This window comes from Heterodontus francisci, chromosome 7 (genome assembly GCF_036365525.1).
Source record: "Heterodontus francisci isolate sHetFra1 chromosome 7, sHetFra1.hap1, whole genome shotgun sequence".
Lineage (NCBI taxonomy): Eukaryota > Metazoa > Chordata > Chondrichthyes > Heterodontiformes > Heterodontidae > Heterodontus > Heterodontus francisci.
The window spans coordinates 96,410,475-96,428,482 of NC_090377.1; the positions used below are offsets into that span (position 1 = coordinate 96,410,475).

The 18,008-nt window shown below is 42.7% G+C and overlaps 1 protein-coding gene across 2 annotated transcripts in view; it reads right to left on the minus strand.

Moving 5' to 3' along the window:
* Nucleotides 1–18,008, minus strand: part of gtf3c3 (general transcription factor IIIC, polypeptide 3) — an 82,992-nt gene that overhangs the window by 20,689 nt on the left and 44,295 nt on the right. The window contains exons 7-12 of one of the 2 annotated variants that reach the window (XM_068035676.1): nt 17,223–17,370; nt 16,338–16,410; nt 12,888–12,988; nt 11,672–11,756; nt 3,173–3,375; nt 1,564–1,665 (exon numbers count right to left, since the gene is read on the minus strand). In XM_068035676.1, coding sequence (XP_067891777.1) covers nt 1,564–1,665; nt 3,173–3,375; nt 11,672–11,756; nt 12,888–12,988; nt 16,338–16,410; nt 17,223–17,370 — 712 coding nt within the window. Of the gene's footprint in view, nt 1–1,563; nt 1,666–3,172; nt 3,376–11,584; nt 11,757–12,887; nt 12,989–16,337; nt 16,411–17,222; nt 17,371–18,008 lie in introns of both variants that reach the window. The other variant, XM_068035675.1, reaches the window with a different exon arrangement.

The following is an 18,008-nucleotide window of genomic DNA, read 5'->3' on the forward strand; positions in this document are numbered from 1 at the left end:
GTTATGAATTATTGGTACTTTTTTTTCCAGCAGTTTTGGCTGTTTTCCCTCACTCTAAAACAGTGACTGATAATGACAAAGAAGAGCAACAATTAGAGGCATCATTGTACCTTGCAGTGTATGGGAGCCAAGCTGAACAGTTATCATTCCTTTTCAATGCAAGATGCCTTAGCAATTGTGTCATTTCAACTCTGCATATTAATGTTATCCTTAATGTCAGACATTATCAGCATTTGGTATTCAAGTCTGTTGATTTACTGCACAATTACGCAGGATTACGCCACAAATGTCCCCTTCTAGAAATGCAATGTTGAGAATATTCGTCATGAAAATTTCAGTCAGTTGTTTTTATCCAGGACAGTTAATTAGGAAATGTTTGCTAGTTTTACTACTTCAACTTGTAATCTTCCAATTTGCAATTAAATGTGAAAAAAATTAAACTAGTCAGTCAACCCAGGCCTCCACTTCCGAGCAGTCAATCAAAGGTCTAGAAACAGGTCTCCAATTCTTCTCCACAATGAGAAAGGAATACTGCAGGATAGAACATTTTATTAAATATAAAATATTTACTATGTAAAAGGGAACTTGATGTAACTTTGTTTTGCTTTGCCTTCACTTCCTTCTCTGCCAATTTTGTCCCTTTCCCTTTTGAAGATCTTGACACTTTAAAGGTTCAGTGTTCTGCAAGTGCCCTGCAATATCTCACCCAGACATTATTCATGTGACAGCAAATGTCAGCAACCACGAGGAAAATCACAGCTAGGCCAGATATTTACACAAGTACACTTCCAATATCATTATTAAATCGTGATCACATACAGAAGCCCTGGTTAGAGTCATAGAGGTTGATTTTCCTTTCCCTAGCCCAGGGTGCTCATACTAACCGTAGTACCTCTACTGCTGCTTAAGTAAATTTCTGCTAACTCAGCACAGTGCAGGATTAATAATGGGACCATCCCTGTCTATATAGCTGACTCCCTCATTTAATTCGATCTTTACGAAGTCGCACCACACCTATGACAATGTGATATAGTTACATTATTGCACAGTGAACTATTTTAAGCAAAAACAAGATGATTTGTGTTTACTAGGAATTTTAGCAAGGTTTTGGCAGCAGATAATGATGCATACTAACATGAACCTGAATGAGAATTGGCAATATAACTTTTTATTGCTTCCATTTGATCAGATGTAGGTTCACATGCCACTTAATCTTTACTAGTGCCGATATGAAGGTTACGAGCTAGAGGAAACTAGACAGACAGATACAAACACACGGTTTTCAGTAAAGCCAACTATGCTCGATAACAGTTTTGTACACCTAACTAGCACAAAACTAATTTTCCATACAGTTCTAATAATGTAGCCTTTTGAACGTGTCCACAATTTTCCCAATGCTAACTATTACAGACTAGAACAGGTTTAATATTAAGAGGACTCATGAGCATGCATGCAAGTAAAAGAGGCTACTCTAGTATTGCCAGTTGTGTAAAAAGTTTCTCTTTGGTTTGCAAAGATTCTCTCATTGAGGACTTGTGAAACAAGAACTAAATTCCAACTCACCTTTAAAAGCATTGCTAGCATTGCAAGTAAAGCATCGACATAATCAGGCAACTTCTTTTGTGAATACAGTAAGGTAGAGCGATGGAGTAACAGCTTCAGTTCCTGAATGATATAAAAGACATTAGATAACCTGACAATTAAATGCATTAATGCGAAGAGAAAAAAAAGAATTCCTACCCAATTTCTCCAGTAGAATAAGATCTACGAATGATTTACTAACAATCTTTTATTCCATAGGTTATACTAAGCAATTGTTAAAAGTACTTTTCTTTTGTTCTTGTATGGGATATAGGTGTTACTGGCAAGGCCAGCATTTATTGCTCATCCCTATTACCCGTGAACTGAGTGGCTTGCTAGGCCATTTCAGTGGGCAATTAAGATTCAACCACATTGCTATGGGTCTGGAGTCACACGTAGGCCAGACCGGGTAAAGATGGCAGATTTCCTTGTCCTGTTCACCACTCCCAGCCATTTTGGAGGTGCTTTCACACTTTCTTCATGAGTATTATCAATGGCCAGAAAAAGCCATCATTTTCATAGGGCAGTGTCACGTTCTCTCTTTCCCCATCTTCTTTAGACGGGATATCTCAATCACAGATTGTATTTAATTTAGCAGCCCTACAAAACTGCAAATCTCACCAACCAAGGAACACCAATATTTTCAGGCAGACTTGACACAACCACCTTTTGGTTGCGAGTCATTTATTCAACAGCTTGATTAATAACTATTTTAATTAAAGCCATTGTTCAGCTATGCATACATTTCAAGTGGAAGTGAGGAGCAGTGAAGTTTATCTGATACCTTTAGAAACATTAGAAGCATTTGTGATAGGCTAATGGATGGAATATCAACTCTTCCATTGTGTGTTAGGCAGCAAGCCCCATTTAGAGTGCTGAATAGCCTCCTTCTGTGTTATGAATTTTCTATTTAGTGTGCTAAATAATGCTGATTTGGAATTTGTGCATGAACATACGAAATATAGTAAGGCTCAAAACATTTGCTGCTGTACAATCAAGCAAATTTCTACAGTGGCAAACCAAATATTCACTGCCATTTTAATATGGCTGCGTTTGCTGACAATGCAACCACTATGTGGCGCAGTATTGGCACACACACAAGTGCAGCCTCATCGACTGAAACGTCACAGTCTGCAACATCTCAAGCAGCTGCAGTAATAAAAATGGCACTGCTCACAAAATGTCACAAAAAACAAATTAAACCCAAACCCCCTCAATGGCTGCGTTCGTCGCCTCCATCCCACCCCTGGCAGCCATGGAGGGAGGAAGCGGTGAGGTGAGAAGAAAGTGCCCAAAGCGGGGTACAGTTGGGGGAGAATGAAGGCGGTGATTGCAGTCATTGTGGTGACGCTCAGACATCATTGCGCCTGGCGTCATTGCATGGTGACGTCAGTGCGCGCATGCGCAGATTCATACTGGCAAGTTGGCAAACATTCGGAAGCACTGATGCTCTGTGCATGCTCTGTGTCAGGAGACACTCCCTTTTAATATATTAGCAGTAAATTACTACTCTGCAAAATGCATTTGACATTGCATCTGCGCTGAAATACAGGTCTTGTAGCAGTAATTAACCAGATACTACATTTCGCACCTGTTGAGCTGCATTCGCATCATGTGTTAGTGTTTCCGGATCATGCATCGATTCCAGCGCCTCAAGAGCTTTCTCTGGTCGCCCCAGTTGCTGTTGTAAGGTCGATAGGGAAATACGTGCATCCAGGTGTAAAGGTGCCATTGCTACCACTTTAGCATAGCTCTCTGCTGCCAGCTCCATGTGTCCCAAGGCTTTCAAACACTCTGAGGTTTTGAAATGAAAATTAGAATTGAGCTTGGCATCTTTTCTTTTCTCAAAATTGTTCCCTATTCTCTTCATTTCCCTCCCCATTATAGTTTTCCAGATACCTTTACAATCAAGCAGAACACAAGCACAAATAAGGAAAACGTGTCAACTGACAGTTTAAGTACTACAAGTCACTATAACGACTTGCACAAGGCTAGCTTAACTACACATTACAGTGAATGTAAGCAGTGCACAGCACGAGAAATGGGTGTGTTGCCCAGCAGAAAAGTTAGATGATCTGCACTATTTTGCTGCCATAACTATTCTTTCCTTTTGAATATTTCCTTCAAATGTAAATAATTGACATTTTTCTCATTTTGTTTGAGATTGCTAGCAATGCTCAGAATCATTTTGAGGTAAACATGAGTAGTTTTCAAAATAGAGAAAGGCTTCCACTTATACATCATGGCTGGAATTTTTAGGCCCCCAAATGAGTGGACTGGTGGCAGGGAGGGGGGGGGGGTGGGGGGCATAAAATTGAGTGGGAGGCGGGAGGCCACCCCTTGACCCCCTCCCGCCACCGCTGCAATTTTACATGCGGTGGCAGCAATGAGAAATGGCCCGCCCGCCCCAGGCCAATCAAGACCCTTCAGTAGCCAATTAACTGGCACTAAAGGGCCTCCTCCCACCACGGCGGGTATTTTACCCCCAGCGGCCAGATGGCAAAAGCCTCAAGAACCCCACCTGCCTTCTTGTGGGCTGGGGGGGGGGGGGGGGGGTGGGGGGGCATGGTGCCCACCCGATCGCGCACCCTGTGCCCCACCAAGGGCCGCCCCTGAAGCCCCAACCGCCCCCAACGCACAACACTCTCCCCACCCTTCTAACCGATCCCCCTTGCCTTGCCAGGGCTTGGCCAATTGTCCCCGGCGAGGCCCTAAAAGCTTACGGGGCGGTTCGTTACCTCACTTGCGACGGCTGGGTGTAGTCCCAGCAGTGGCCATCGCTCCTGGGGCGCTGCTGGAACTAAGAGTTGATTGGCCAGCAGCTCCATTAGCAGAGACTTCCTGCCTCAAGGAGGTGTAAGTCCCACCCAAGAGCAATTAAGGGCCTGGGGAGCAATAAATCCTGGCCTGGCTCCCCAGGCCCGGCGAAGGAGGGCTTGCCATCGAATTTTCGGCCGGTGGGAGAGGCCTCCCACCCAACGAAAAATTCGGCCCATGTCTCAAACATCCCAGGACACTTCCCATAAAATAAACTATTTGGAAAGTGCAGTCAATGTCTTTATGAGGAAAGGTCGAGCAGGTTGAATCAAAAGTCACTGGAGTTTAGCAGAATGAGAGATGATCTTATTGGAGCACATATGATTCTGAGGGGGCTTGACAGGGTAGATGCTGAGAGGATGTTTCCCCTCATGGGGGAATCTAGAACTAGGAGGCACAGTTTCAAAACAAGGGATCTCCCTTTTAAGATGAAGATAAGGAGGAATTTCATCTCGCAGAGGATCGCTATTCTTTGGAATGCTGTTCCCCAGAGAGCAGTGGAGGGTGGGTCATTGAATTTACTCATGGCTGAGTTAGACAGATTTTTGATCTACAAGGGAGTAAAGGGTTACTGGCGGAAGAGGGGAGGGGCAGGCAGAAAAGTGGAGTTAAGGCCACAATCAGATTAGGCATGATTTTAGCAAATGGTGAAGCAGGTTTGAGGGGCTGAATGGCCGACTCGGCTCCTAATTCTTATGATGATAATTCTGCACCATAAACCCTTGTTGAAGCAAAATCCATAAATTCCTTTAAAAAGGAATTTGTTGAATAATATTAAAGGGTGTGGGTAACACTCGAGAGTGTGATTTTAGAACAGAAGGCTCATTTGGAACAAAACATCAATACAGACCTGAAGGGGTAAAAAAAACATTTTCTGTGCTGTTTGGAGGCCCAATTATCACTTACATTTTTTTCAAGATTAAAAATAAGTATAAAAGGGTTTACAATTAACCAGAACAAACTGTTTTCAATATTAAAAAATTCTGGTAGAACAGACCTCTGGACTCTCTATTAAGTGCACCACCAATTGGAAGGGCTATCGCAACTGCAAATTTTCTACCTTCAACCCTAATAGTTATGATTTTGCAGTCAATTGAGACTAGGCTGATATTCTCAATTTGTTATTTCAAAATATGTCAAACTTTTTTCTCCCAGTAATGATCACCTTCTGTTACTGGGAGAATAATTATTTTAAAATACAAAATAAACAGTGGCGCAGTGGTTAGCACCACAGCCTCACAGCTCCAGCGACCGGGTTCAGTTCTGGGTACTGCCTGTGTGGAGTTTGCAAGTTCTCCCTGTGACTGCATGGGTTTCCACCGGGTGCTCCGGTTTCCTCCCACAGCCAAAGCCTTGCAGGTTGATAGGTAAATTGGCCATTGTAAATTGCCCCTAGTATAGGTAGGAGAATGGAGTGGATGTGGTAGGGAATATGGGATTAATGTAGGATTAGTATAAATGGGTGGTTGTTGGTCGGCACAGACTTGGTGGGCCGTAGGGCCTGTTTCAGTGCTGTATGTCCAAATAAATAAAAAAAGTAGTTATCAATAAAATTGAGAAAAAAGTTTTTAGATGAGAAAAATTCAATACCCATGTTAACTGTAGATTGGAAAACACACCAGATAATAGGTCAAAATCAAACTCTGGGATGTGGGGCGCGGGGAGAACGCCCCCAAGCCTCCTAGAGAATAAATCTCATACCTTCATGTACATGAATGCTGAGTGTACCCATAGTTGCTTTAGTTACAAGTCTGTGTTGCAGCTCACTACCAGTGTGATCACTTGCTTTCAGGTCATAGGATTTTATTTGGTACTGTTGTTGAGTTACCTGTTTTTTTTAAGGTTGTGAGCTTTTCTGCAACTGTTGATCAGCTTTTGCTAGTTTACTAGGCTGGCATGTATGGTATAGGAAAATGCCTATTACTCACAACTATCCTAATATGAAAACTCACCACTACCTTCACTCCATAAGGTCTAGACAGCGGAATAAGTCCCTTCAAATGAGTACTGTAGAGCAGTTCCATAGCTACAAGGCAATGCTCCCTCTGCCACTCAAAATCCTACATCAAGGACATAAACCTAATGTTATCAAGGACCAAATATTTTCCACTAAAAATTAATGATGTATTTTAGGATCCCCATCAAAGTAGTCTGAACACATGTGGCACTTGCCACTTGTCGCATCTCAAGGACACCAAATAGGTTCTTACTGGTAAAAGGACAACCATGACTGAATCAATGGAATTTTCTAGGTGAAGTGACAGAGTATACGAATTGTCATGGTGCCTTTATTAAGAATGGATTAAAGTAGTTATAAATAAATTTCACTACCGCTGTTACTTTTTCCAGCTTCTGATCTGCCTGGCGTCTCCTGATTATTTGCCCCAGCTGTATAAAGTCCTTCACTGGTTAGCATAAAGGTCAACCAAACCATACTAGGACATTTGAGTTCACCAGAAACATGAGCTATACCTGCACACAGACATTGTGGGCTAACATTTTGGGTCCTGCCAGGGGTGGAACCAGAGGCAAGTGGAGGTCGAAAATACCAGCACTGGCCAACGTGCCGGTTTCTCAGCGCCGTCCCTGGCACTGACCAATTTCACCAGGGCAGGGGGAGGGCAGCCTTGAGATCCCACTCAATCCATTATGATGGCCAATTAAGATTGTTACAGAGTTCACTGAATGCTCATTAAGGGGCACATTGTGATTTTCACAGGGGCACACAGGCTGCATATGCTGTCTTGGGCAGAGGTGCTAAATGGAGGCAGACACCAGTGGGAACTCGGTTATGACCTCCTCAACATATTAGCTGGGCCCCATGAAATGTTGGTGACCGGTGCAGAGGGGGACTTGGCCATTGGAAGACAGGTGCTCATGGGCTCACTGAAAACTTCACACCACACATTCGTTACTCAGTCCATTTTGATGACAAAATCCTTTGTGATTAAAGGTCCCAAACTCTTCCCAGTTGTAATGGGTTGGATCTCCCAGACTATTTCAAAAATCAACGTTCTCTTTGCTTACTTCTCCGAGCTCTTCTGGCCTAGACGGCCGTGAATAAGATGATCCTGCTGGTCTTCTACTTCTGCGTAAACTTCAACTTTCAAAACGGGTTCAAGTTTCGCAGCCTTTTACTGTAGCAGGCTTCCGAGAGCAAGTGTCTCCTCTCTCTCTTGTGGCCACAACCACTGGTTTCTTCTCTTGCAGCCCGTTTGTCTGGACACAGCGGTCAATAGCTTATTGTATTGTTCCAAAAACACAGAGTCCAGGGGCTGAATTTTATGAGTGTGCCGCAAATCATGGCGGCGCGCTCTGATCTTGGCCCGCATGGATGCGCCACTAATCTCCCGCGATATTTCATGCGGGGGCTCACTTAAATGGAGGGGCGGAGCAGCCACCCCGATGACGTAGAAGGGGCAGCTGCCCCATCCCCGACAACAGCGTCCAGCGCCACCGCACAGGTGCCGGCTCCATTTTTAAAGGACTTCAAGCCCTTAGAAGAAAACTGAATTCTTAAAGTAATATGATGGTGCATTGTGTTAAAAAAAAATTAAATGAAAGCAGGAGCTCCTTTCCTATTCTCCCCCCAATGTTTGTTTTTGGGCCCATATCACCAAAATTAACTTTATTCCCAACCCGAATTTTCCCCCAACCCTCGTAACATTTGCCCTTCAACCCCTTCCCACCATCCCCACAGCCAACACGAAGTCTTTTCCCCGCTACCCCCCATCCCGTCCTGATAATTTCACTCCTCACTCCTCCCCACCAGTGTCATGCTGCAGAACTTCGGATGGAGTTCCAAAAGCAGGGGAGTTCTGGCCAATGGCCAGAATATCAGTGTAGAATGCCCTTCACTATCAGGTAAGTAATTATGCTTTAATTTTACAATTATTTGCATATGAAAATGTGGGCAAGCGACAGGAGGCTGCACCAAGGTCTCACCACCGCTGGTAAAATGCCTTCCTGTTGTCAGGTCATGGCAGGCCTCTCCCAGAAGAATTTTCCAGGCTCCCCTGCCACGACCCCTGAATGCTAATAAAATTCAGTCTCAGAAGTCTGGTTTCACAAAGCCACTTGGGCCTTTCCACTGCTCTTGGTGCCAACAGCTGCCTGGTACATTTGCATCTTCTGAATTACTGACTCCTTGTTTTACAACTTGAAAGTCTGAGAGTTCGAAACCCACTGCTCTTCAGGTGCTCGCTCTGCAGTCTCTGTTTTTCAGAAGAAAGTCTTTGATCTGTGCTCTCTGTTGTCCTGGTAAGCTTTCAGAGTGGAGGTGAGGTCACCTGACCTACTGGACTCCATCTTGAACTTTTAAAAGTCACAATTTTCAAAACATAATCATGTTACAAGATCCAGCATTCATAACACTGCCGCATATGGCTCTCCATGAGTTTGGCCACTTTTTCAATGGAGGAGTTCATGCGCTCAAAGCCTTGGCACATCAGCTGGATGGTCTCCTCCATTCTCTGCCCATGACCCTTCACTGCCTCAGGGAACTCCAACATGTGACAGCATATTTGCTGCTGCTGATCTGGATAGAGCCGCCTTTCCAGTGAATCCTGAGGCCCTACATCTGTGCCCAGCTGAACAGGGCTGCATCTGTCCTTCCTCCTCTGAGAAGAACTGCCCACAGCTGCCTCTGGCACCTGCTCCTGCACATTAGTGCGATGCTTCTCACACAGTGCCTTTCTATCTAACCGTGCATGAGGACCCACTGAGGTGACTATATCTGCACTGGTGGGACAGTGTGCTTATAAGGTGTGACAGTGCTTCTTTGGAGCTTTACTGCTGCTGCTCTTGGCAAGGGAGATAGTCTCCTTGGCTGGATGACTGCACCTGTGGGAAACACAAGAAGAGATCAGAGATAACCTGGGAAAGCAGAAGCCTCTGCAGGGCTGCAGCTTCCCAAAGCATCTCAGTGTTCAGTATGCTGTCGGACTGGATGGAATACAAGGCTCCATTTAACAAGTGCACTGCCCTTTCTAATCACCAACTCCACCATGAGTACCCATCTTGCCATAGCCGACTGCCTCATGGTCCACGATCCTGGCTATAAACACGGCTCCCTCTTCCGTGGCTGTGACATGTGAAGATAGGGGACTCCTCCACTAGTCTGGGCGCTCTCCCACATACTATGAGACTGTTTCTTCTGTAAGGACAAAACGAAGGAAGATAAGGCACCGCTGTCCTCTGTGGCCAATGCCAGCTGCTCCTATTTATTTGACACTGCATATATCAGTGCTGACAGGTCCTCAGCAGCATATGGCTCTTAGCCATTCTGAGGGGTCATTAAGTAGCCTGGACACACAGTCCTCCCATGTTCAGGAGAAGCAGGTGCCCTAAGACTCCTCAGTTGGTGTGGTTGCTTGAAGGCGAATACTCAGAGGCCTGTCCTGAGGGTTGGGGGTAGCACTCACCTTGCTAGAGCGCATCAGGTCATTGAAGCTCTTCTGACACTGGATCCAACTTCTGCGGACCATGCTTCTTCTGCTGATGTCCATCTAGGCCTGCTTTTCCTGGGTGGGATGGCCTTCTCCTGCCACCCTCTGCGAAGACCTCCCTTATGGCCTCCAGGAGGACCTCCCGGTCCACAAAGAATTGAGAGGCTGCCCTACCATGAATTCCAGACCTCTGGCTCTCCTGAGGCATTCTTGAATTCAAAGCTTCTATGCTTTTCAAATATGTAGTTACAGCAGTGAAACAGCAACCACTGTAATGGCTGTCATAATCTGTTTAAATAAGGCCCGCACTTGAGTGGTCATGCCTCCGTTCCTGTCCCCGCGACCGCTAAGTGTCTGCCAAACCCGTCTCCATGGCAATTAAGGAGGCACCCTCATGAAATTCAGTGCCGATGACTGCTTCCCCCCAGGGGCAAGTTTGAGACCCAGAAACAGTCCCGACTTCCATTTCCCGCCCCCGCAGTGAAAATCCTGCCCTATGTTCCTGCACATTTTCAATCCACTGCTGTTTCGCTGACACATTGTGACCCACACTGATCACTGAACTCTTCCCTAAGGAGTCAGAATCACAAAGACAAAAAGCCACCAAAATAGGCCCAAAACTTCCCTTCACTGTTAAAAAAAAATCCTTCCCTTTTGAACTCCAAATACTTAAGAGAAAACAGAATTTTCATGATGCGCCACACCCGCACAATGCAATTCTACCCTTAATAAGCATTACTTGTAAGAATAATCAGGTTGGTCATCATAACCCTATCTTTCCAAGACAGAGCCAGTGTTGTTGAAATTAACATACATATGACTCAATTTCAAAAGACTATGGCCTGTACATCAAAGGTCATCTTCAGGGAATTAGACCAACCAATCTATTTTATATGATCGATATAAACTGCATGATTTTTTCTGACATTCCATTGCTGATGATAATCATGAGTTTATGCCTCCTTGTTACCAATTCACTAGCCAGTGGAAAGAAGCTTTCACTGTTCACCCTCTCAAAAGGTCATTATGTATCAGCCTAGGCTCAGTCGTAGCACTCCTATCTCAGAGTTAGAAGGTTGTGGTCTCAAGTTTGACTCTAGAGGCTTGGGACCATAATCCAGGCAGATATTTCAATGTAGTATTGAGGGAGTGCTGCTCCATTGTAGGTGCTGTCTTTCAGGTGAGCTGTTAAATGGAGGTCTGGTCTGCCCTTTCAGGTGGGCGTAAAGGATGTCCCGAGAGAGATCAGAAATAAAAGGAATCCACAAATGAAAGCAACTTCAACCAGCAATGAACCTCAACGACTAGATTTGACAGTTTGTGAATTTGTCTTTTATGACTCCGAAGCCATTTTTTTTTTTAAACCAAGCAGTTAGCAACATTACCTTAAATTGCTTGTTACAGTACAATGTTCCATGGCAATGGTGTAATATTTAACTGACTTTAGATCTCAAGTCACTAAGAAGTAATGTTTAATATTGCAGCTACAACATTTGCTTTAAATATCTTGCTGCCTGGGGCAAGGTACCATTGGATATAAAAACAATAAAACATAGAATTCCTTATCATTTGAAATTGGATGGATCTTGTCCTCCAACATGCAGCATACCCTTCATTCAACAAGTGCAATTTGAGCCGACTTCCCCAGGTTATGGTCCTTTCAATAAATTTCACTATACTATATAAAAAGATTTACTTAAAAATGATAATCTGAGCCTTGTTATTTAAAGTCTAGTTACCTGCATGACGAAGCCAAACAACTGCCAGGTTGTACCGTTCTGAACAGACAAGGGCACTCAAAAGGGGCAATGCAGAGTTATACTCGCCAATTTCTAGAAAAGCCTCAGCCACATCTAAATAAAGGTCTCCCATGTCTTCAGGGTTCTGCTCCATTAAGTTAGTCATCAAAAGCTACAGATGAAGAGAATTTGATTCGGGAGGGGTTAGTTAACAAAAGCTAAACATAACAGCTCTTATTTTTTCTTTATGCTGCAACATAAAACTCAATGAAATTCTGTTCTCACTGAATTTTAAAATGGACTCCTTTCTTAAATGAATTAAAAGCACAATACAAGTTTACAAAAATAGGTTTGGTCTATGGGAATTATGAGAATTACAATTATTCTTAATTGCAACCAAAAGTTGCATTCTGAAACTTCAGATGAAATGCAAATACTTTTGGGTTCATTTCAATTTTAGCAAGCTAAATCACTTGAGAGAATCCAATGTTTAAGATTTAATATCCAAATCAAAACTTTGAATTCCCCCCCCCCAATAAAAATGGCATTAGCTCTTTTGTACATGTTTAATGCTAACATTATATATTCACATGTATCAGTAAAAATTCTAAGGTGGTTGTATATTTAAGAAACATCATAGAATAGAATTATGTTCATTAGAACATGCTGAATATATTTTATTGGGGAAAATTTAATTTTCCAGGTATTGAAACAAAACTGCAATGGGAAAGGAGAACTGAATGGGGCAGAAGATTAAAATATTGTCCTTTCACATCTGGGATTAGGTTTCACTTGGCTTGGATTGCTGGGACACAATTCTCACTGCTTGCTGAAAAAGTCTGTTTATGTCTTTTTGATCTAGTTCTTAGCCTGAATTAATCCACAGCAGCAAACTTATTTGCAATTTGGCATCGATTAGCACTCAACTGGCACTCTGCCAGAGGAAGACATCAAGATTTCTATGGGAAACCGAATGTCACACTAAGCAACTGGGGTTCGAGCATACTGTTGGAACAGTATTCAGGGACTGTTACTTGTACATAACTTGTGCTATACAGGACCTAGAGTGTTTGATGCTTGACACAAAAATGAAAAAAACAATCCCTTTCCAAGCACTGGCTCCTTCACTTAGAAAAAGCAAAAAAAAAATTCAAGCTAGGTGCCCATTCTCTTTCATATTAGTAACAAATGCTGAACCAGTTATGTAAACTGAATTACTGCAAAACCTATTTTGATGACCTGAATTTTTTATACCTAATCAGGTTGTAACTTAGTATAAAAATCATGCCAGGTTGAAACTTACATCAAGAGGCTGGAGGATATGAAGATGGATCAGGCATACTATCAGCTTGACTCGGATATCTATGGGAACCGCTTCTGGGATCTGACAGTTGTAAGTAACATCTATAATCAGAATAGTTTCGTTGTAATTACTTTCTTAAAGAAAACCAGATACCTTTCCACAGTTTCATTTCTTCCCCACACTCCATTTTTCATTACTTTCTCCCCATTTCTCAGTCCCTTAGCAGCATACACTACGTTAAAGCCTAGGCAGCAGAATGCCAATCTATTTGCAGGCTATTGAAATATTGTATTGTACGACCACTTGGTTCTTCAAAATGACCATGCGAGACTTACCCTCTAAACTTTAACCACTTCCCAGCAGTACAGCCAAGATTGGAAACTTGCTACGTGGGAAATTAAGACATGTTGTTAAACTCTGGTTTAGTTCATTGTCAGACCAACATACCCAAATGTACCTTTCTTACCATTCCTTATATTTCCCCCATGGCTCGATGACTGTCCCTTTAACTTCCGCTGTATTTTATTCCTCCCCCCATTTTGTAAAGCAATTTCAGGCTTTTTTTTTTACATTAAAATGTACTATACAAATAGAAATTGTTGCTTAACTCGCAGAAATTTTTGTCTGGCTCTCCAAAACACTTAAAGTGCACTATTATTTGAGAAACAGAAGCTGCATCTGGATTTCCATTCATTTTATCTCTGATTTCACAATAACAACTATTCTAGATACAGTGCATCTGGTAAGGGTTAAAAGGGTACCAGGGATTATTGATATTTTCTGCATGAGGAAAACAGTACAAGTTTGTGTTAATTAACTCAAGTAGTGCTTTACAAAAATAAAAAAAACAAATTATCTATATGTAGAAACTAGAAAATATGTGCAATTTTACACAAGAAACAATTGCACACAAAATAGTGCCTTATATAGCAGTGCACTGTATCCAAAAGGTAAGGTAAGTGTACCAATGTTCTGCACCACTTTGTTAATAAATACCATGGGAACACTGAAGGAAAACTGTACGTTGTGGGAAAGCATTCTTCATTCTTTAAATACAAAGGATGTTTTAAATGGTGAGCAAGATGAGGGAATGGAATCTTCCTACTTCAAGCACCCAGTGTCAGCATTAAGCACTGCCAGGTCAGATGCAGCACAGCCAGGTACAGAGTATATCTCCTCTACTCATTCAACAACATTCCTCAGCCCCAACCTTAAAGGAGCACTTCTTACTACACATGGTGACAGTTTCCCCATTTTCCACACCACTAATCCTGTGGCCTCCCCAAGGGAGATAGCCAATTTGTGCCAAATTGGGGAAAGTTCTATGCTGTAGGTTCCATGTTCATTGATTGGATTGAATTCCATTTAGGATCCTTACAGTAAGCAGAGAAGACATTGATCCCATCAGCCGGAGCTGGATTTAAACCAAAAACAGTGTTTAACTCACTGTGCCATCCAACAACAATAATGTATTAATATAGCACCTTTCACAGGAGCATTATAAAACCAAATATGACACAGAGTCATATAAAAAGAGATATTGAGCTGAATTTTACCAGCTCCTCGATGTCAGGGGTCGTTGCCGGGGGGGGAGGGGTGGGGGGACCATAAAATACTTGCGGGAGCAGCTTGCCATGAGCCCAACGCCGGGAAGGCCCCGCCGCATTTTACCAGCGGCAGTGAGGCCTCGTGCAGCCCTCCTCATCAGCGGTGGGGCCTTCATTTAAATAGTAAAATGAATGCAAATTAATTTACATATACTTAGCTTGTCCCGGCAGCCATCCCATGTCGATATTCTGGCCTCCGGCTGCAACTCGCGCACCTTCAGAACTCCATATGGAGCTCTGAGGTGAGATACTGGCGGGGGAGGAGTGAAATTATCAGGCCGGGGGGGAGCGGGGAAAACTTTTTTATTGGTTGTGGGGATGTTGGGAAAGGGTTGAGGGTAAAATGTTCTGAAGGTGGGACGCTAAAGTTCGTAATTTTACAAATTGGTTTTTCGGGGGGATGGATTATTTTGTTAATTGATAACAGAGTGGGGGGATTGGAAAGGGGATTGAAAGTGATTCTGGCATTTTGTTTTCTATTTCTATGCGCTGGCACCATTAAAAATGTTACTGAACCTGAAGGGCTTGAAGCCCTTTAAAAATGGCTCTGGCGCCTGCATGCTGGTGCCGGACGCCATTGCCAGATATGGAGCTGCTGCCCCCTCTACGTCATCGGGGGCGGCCGCTCCGCCCCCTCCATTTAAATGAGCCCCCGCACAAAATATCATGGGGGCTCAGCGGCGGTGCTTCCGTGTCTGAAGGCCGCCAAGTTCAAAGCATGCTGCCGCGATTTGCAGCGTGCTAATAAAATTCAGCCCATTATGTCAGATGTTCAAAAGCTTGGTCAAAGGTTTAAGGAGTGTCTGAAAGGAGGAAAGCGAGTTAGAGAGGCAGAGAAGTGTAGGGAGTGAATTCCAGAGCTTAGGTCCTTGGCAGTTGAAGGCATGACCACCAATGGTGGAGCTATTAAAATCAGAGAAGCTCAACAGGCCAGAATTAGATAAGCGCAGAAATTTCGGAGGGTTGTGCAGCTGGAGGACATTACAGAAACAGAGAGGAGAGGGGCCATGACGGGATTTGAAAACAAAGATGAGAATTTAAAAATCAAGACATTGCTTGACCAGGTGCCAATGTAGGTCAGTGAGCACTGGAGTGATAGGTGAACGGGACCTGGTGTGAGCAAAGACACAGGCAGCAGAGTTTTGGATGACCTCAAGTTTACGGAGGGGAGAATATTGAAGACCAACCAGAAGTGCGTTGAAGTGGTCAAGTCTAGAAATAACAAAGGCATGAATGAGGGTTTCAGCAGCAGATGAGCTGAAACAGGGGTGATCTCAGGCAATGTTATGGAGGTGGAAATAGGTGGTCTTAGTGATGTCACGAATATGTGGTTGGAAGCTCACCTTGGAGTCAAATGTGACACCAAGATTGCGAACAGACTGGTTTAGTCTCGGACGGGGATGAATGGAGTCAGTAGCTGGGGAATGGAGTTTGAAGTTTTTTTTTATTCATTCATGGGATGTGGGCGTTGGTGGCTAAGTCAGCATTTATTGTCCATCCCTAATTGCCATCGAGAAGGTGGTGGTGAGCTGCCTTCTTGAACCGCTCCAATCCATGTGAGGTAGGTACACCCACAGTGCTGTTAGGAAGGGAGTTCCAGGATTTTGACTCAGCGACAGTGAAGGAACGACGATATAGTTCCAAGTCAGGATGGTGTGTGACTTGAAGGGGAACTTGCAGGTGGTGGTGTTCCCATGCATTTGCTGCCCTTGTCCTTCTAGTTGGGGACTGAAAACAATGGCTTCAGTCTTTCAAGTATTTAATCCAGTCACAAATACACTGTCTATTAGCCTGTAACCTTTATACCCTACCATAAGTGCTTTATAGTGCAAAACACTTTTACCTTTTGCTGTTTCCTCTGAAAGATCTTTTGTGGAAATCTTTTCAACCACAACTTCAGTAAACTTAGTTATAATCTATAAAGCAAAGAAAATTAGAACAGGTTCAATGAAAAACAAATGGAATTTCACAAAATAAGTAATAACGTCTACAATTTACATTTATTTATATCACACTCTTTATGTAAATAAAAGTATTTAACATTACATAATATTTACAGAATATGCTGTTTACCAATAAATGGATAGATAGAACATCACACATGATCTGATTACAGAATCTTGGTATCTTGTCCTTCAACGACAATTTGAGATTGAGGTGATGTTCATAAACTATTTGTGGTTCAGGATGTCTTCTCAAGATTTCAGTGTGCAGCAGGCTCTAGCCTTTCACAAAGGGGCCTCAACCTTTTTGTCACATTAAAATGTAACTGTATCGGGTATGATGCAGTATAATAACATAGCTTTCATTGACAAACTTTAAGTGAACAGGTGAAGCAAGATAGCTGAAAGGAATGAACAGTACATTTTTTGTTGCTTATAACCATGAAATAGGCTGAAAATGCTAAGCAAAATAACTTGAAATACGATGTAAAGACACTCTTTGAGCATTTAAGCTATCAAAAAAGTAGGGAAGGAAGAAATAAAAGGAAAATAAATTTTAAATTTTTGACGAATTTTGAAATAGCAAAAGAATATTCAAATTATAGCAGTGACTCCATATTTTCAGCTTTTTTAACAGATACCTTACCACTGTAGGCACATGGTACCATGGTTTGGTTTATCTGGTATCTGGCTCAGCAAAGCCAGTGGTCTGGAGTACAACAGATTGAGAGGGGTATGCAAAGCATAACTTCATCCATCTTTTCCATTGTTCACATATGCCTTACCTCCAATGTTTTTTCATACTGTTTGCTTGACAGGTACAATTCAGCTGCCATGTTAACATCCTCTGCAGAAACCAGGCTCTGATGTTTGCTGAGTGCCTCTTCCATCACACCAATAGCTGATGTAATATCATTGGTTTCATAATAGCTCCTGAAAAAAATATTTTATGGTTCAGTTACAAGCCATAAACCTGGTTCTTAAAGAGTTCCTCTTAAAAATATATAAAATGTAGCTAAACATTCTCTTCAACTTCAGTAATTAAGGTATGGGAAGGAATTGTGGTGGGGTCAAGACTCAGACCAATTTGAACCATAACGTATTTTTAAGTTGCTTCCCAGCACTAAACTGGAAAGCAGTTATCGGACTATAAACAAACGTTAGTGCTAGAATTCCAGTTTTTTTAAGTTGCTGCATCCCAACCTAATACTGGTGCAAGTCAGGAGCTGATGCGGAGTGCCCGGCTGCACAAAAATGGATAATCTGAAAAATAACTTTGACATTGATTTGTTATGGCATAAATCTTATCAATGTTGTGTTTAGACAAAATTAAGGGAGATCACTGACTGGAGTGACATACTCAATTACGATGCACACCTGCACTTCTCTGGACAACATAAGAATTTAATGGATTCCATAAACAAGTGGATTTTGTGCTGTTGCAACTAGATTAAAACTTCTTTTAAAAACTGAGTACATAAATCACAATCTAATAAGACAAGTAGATGAACAAATTCGTATATTTTTGCCCAACACATGGCAGTTACCTAAATAAATATGTTGCTCAGACA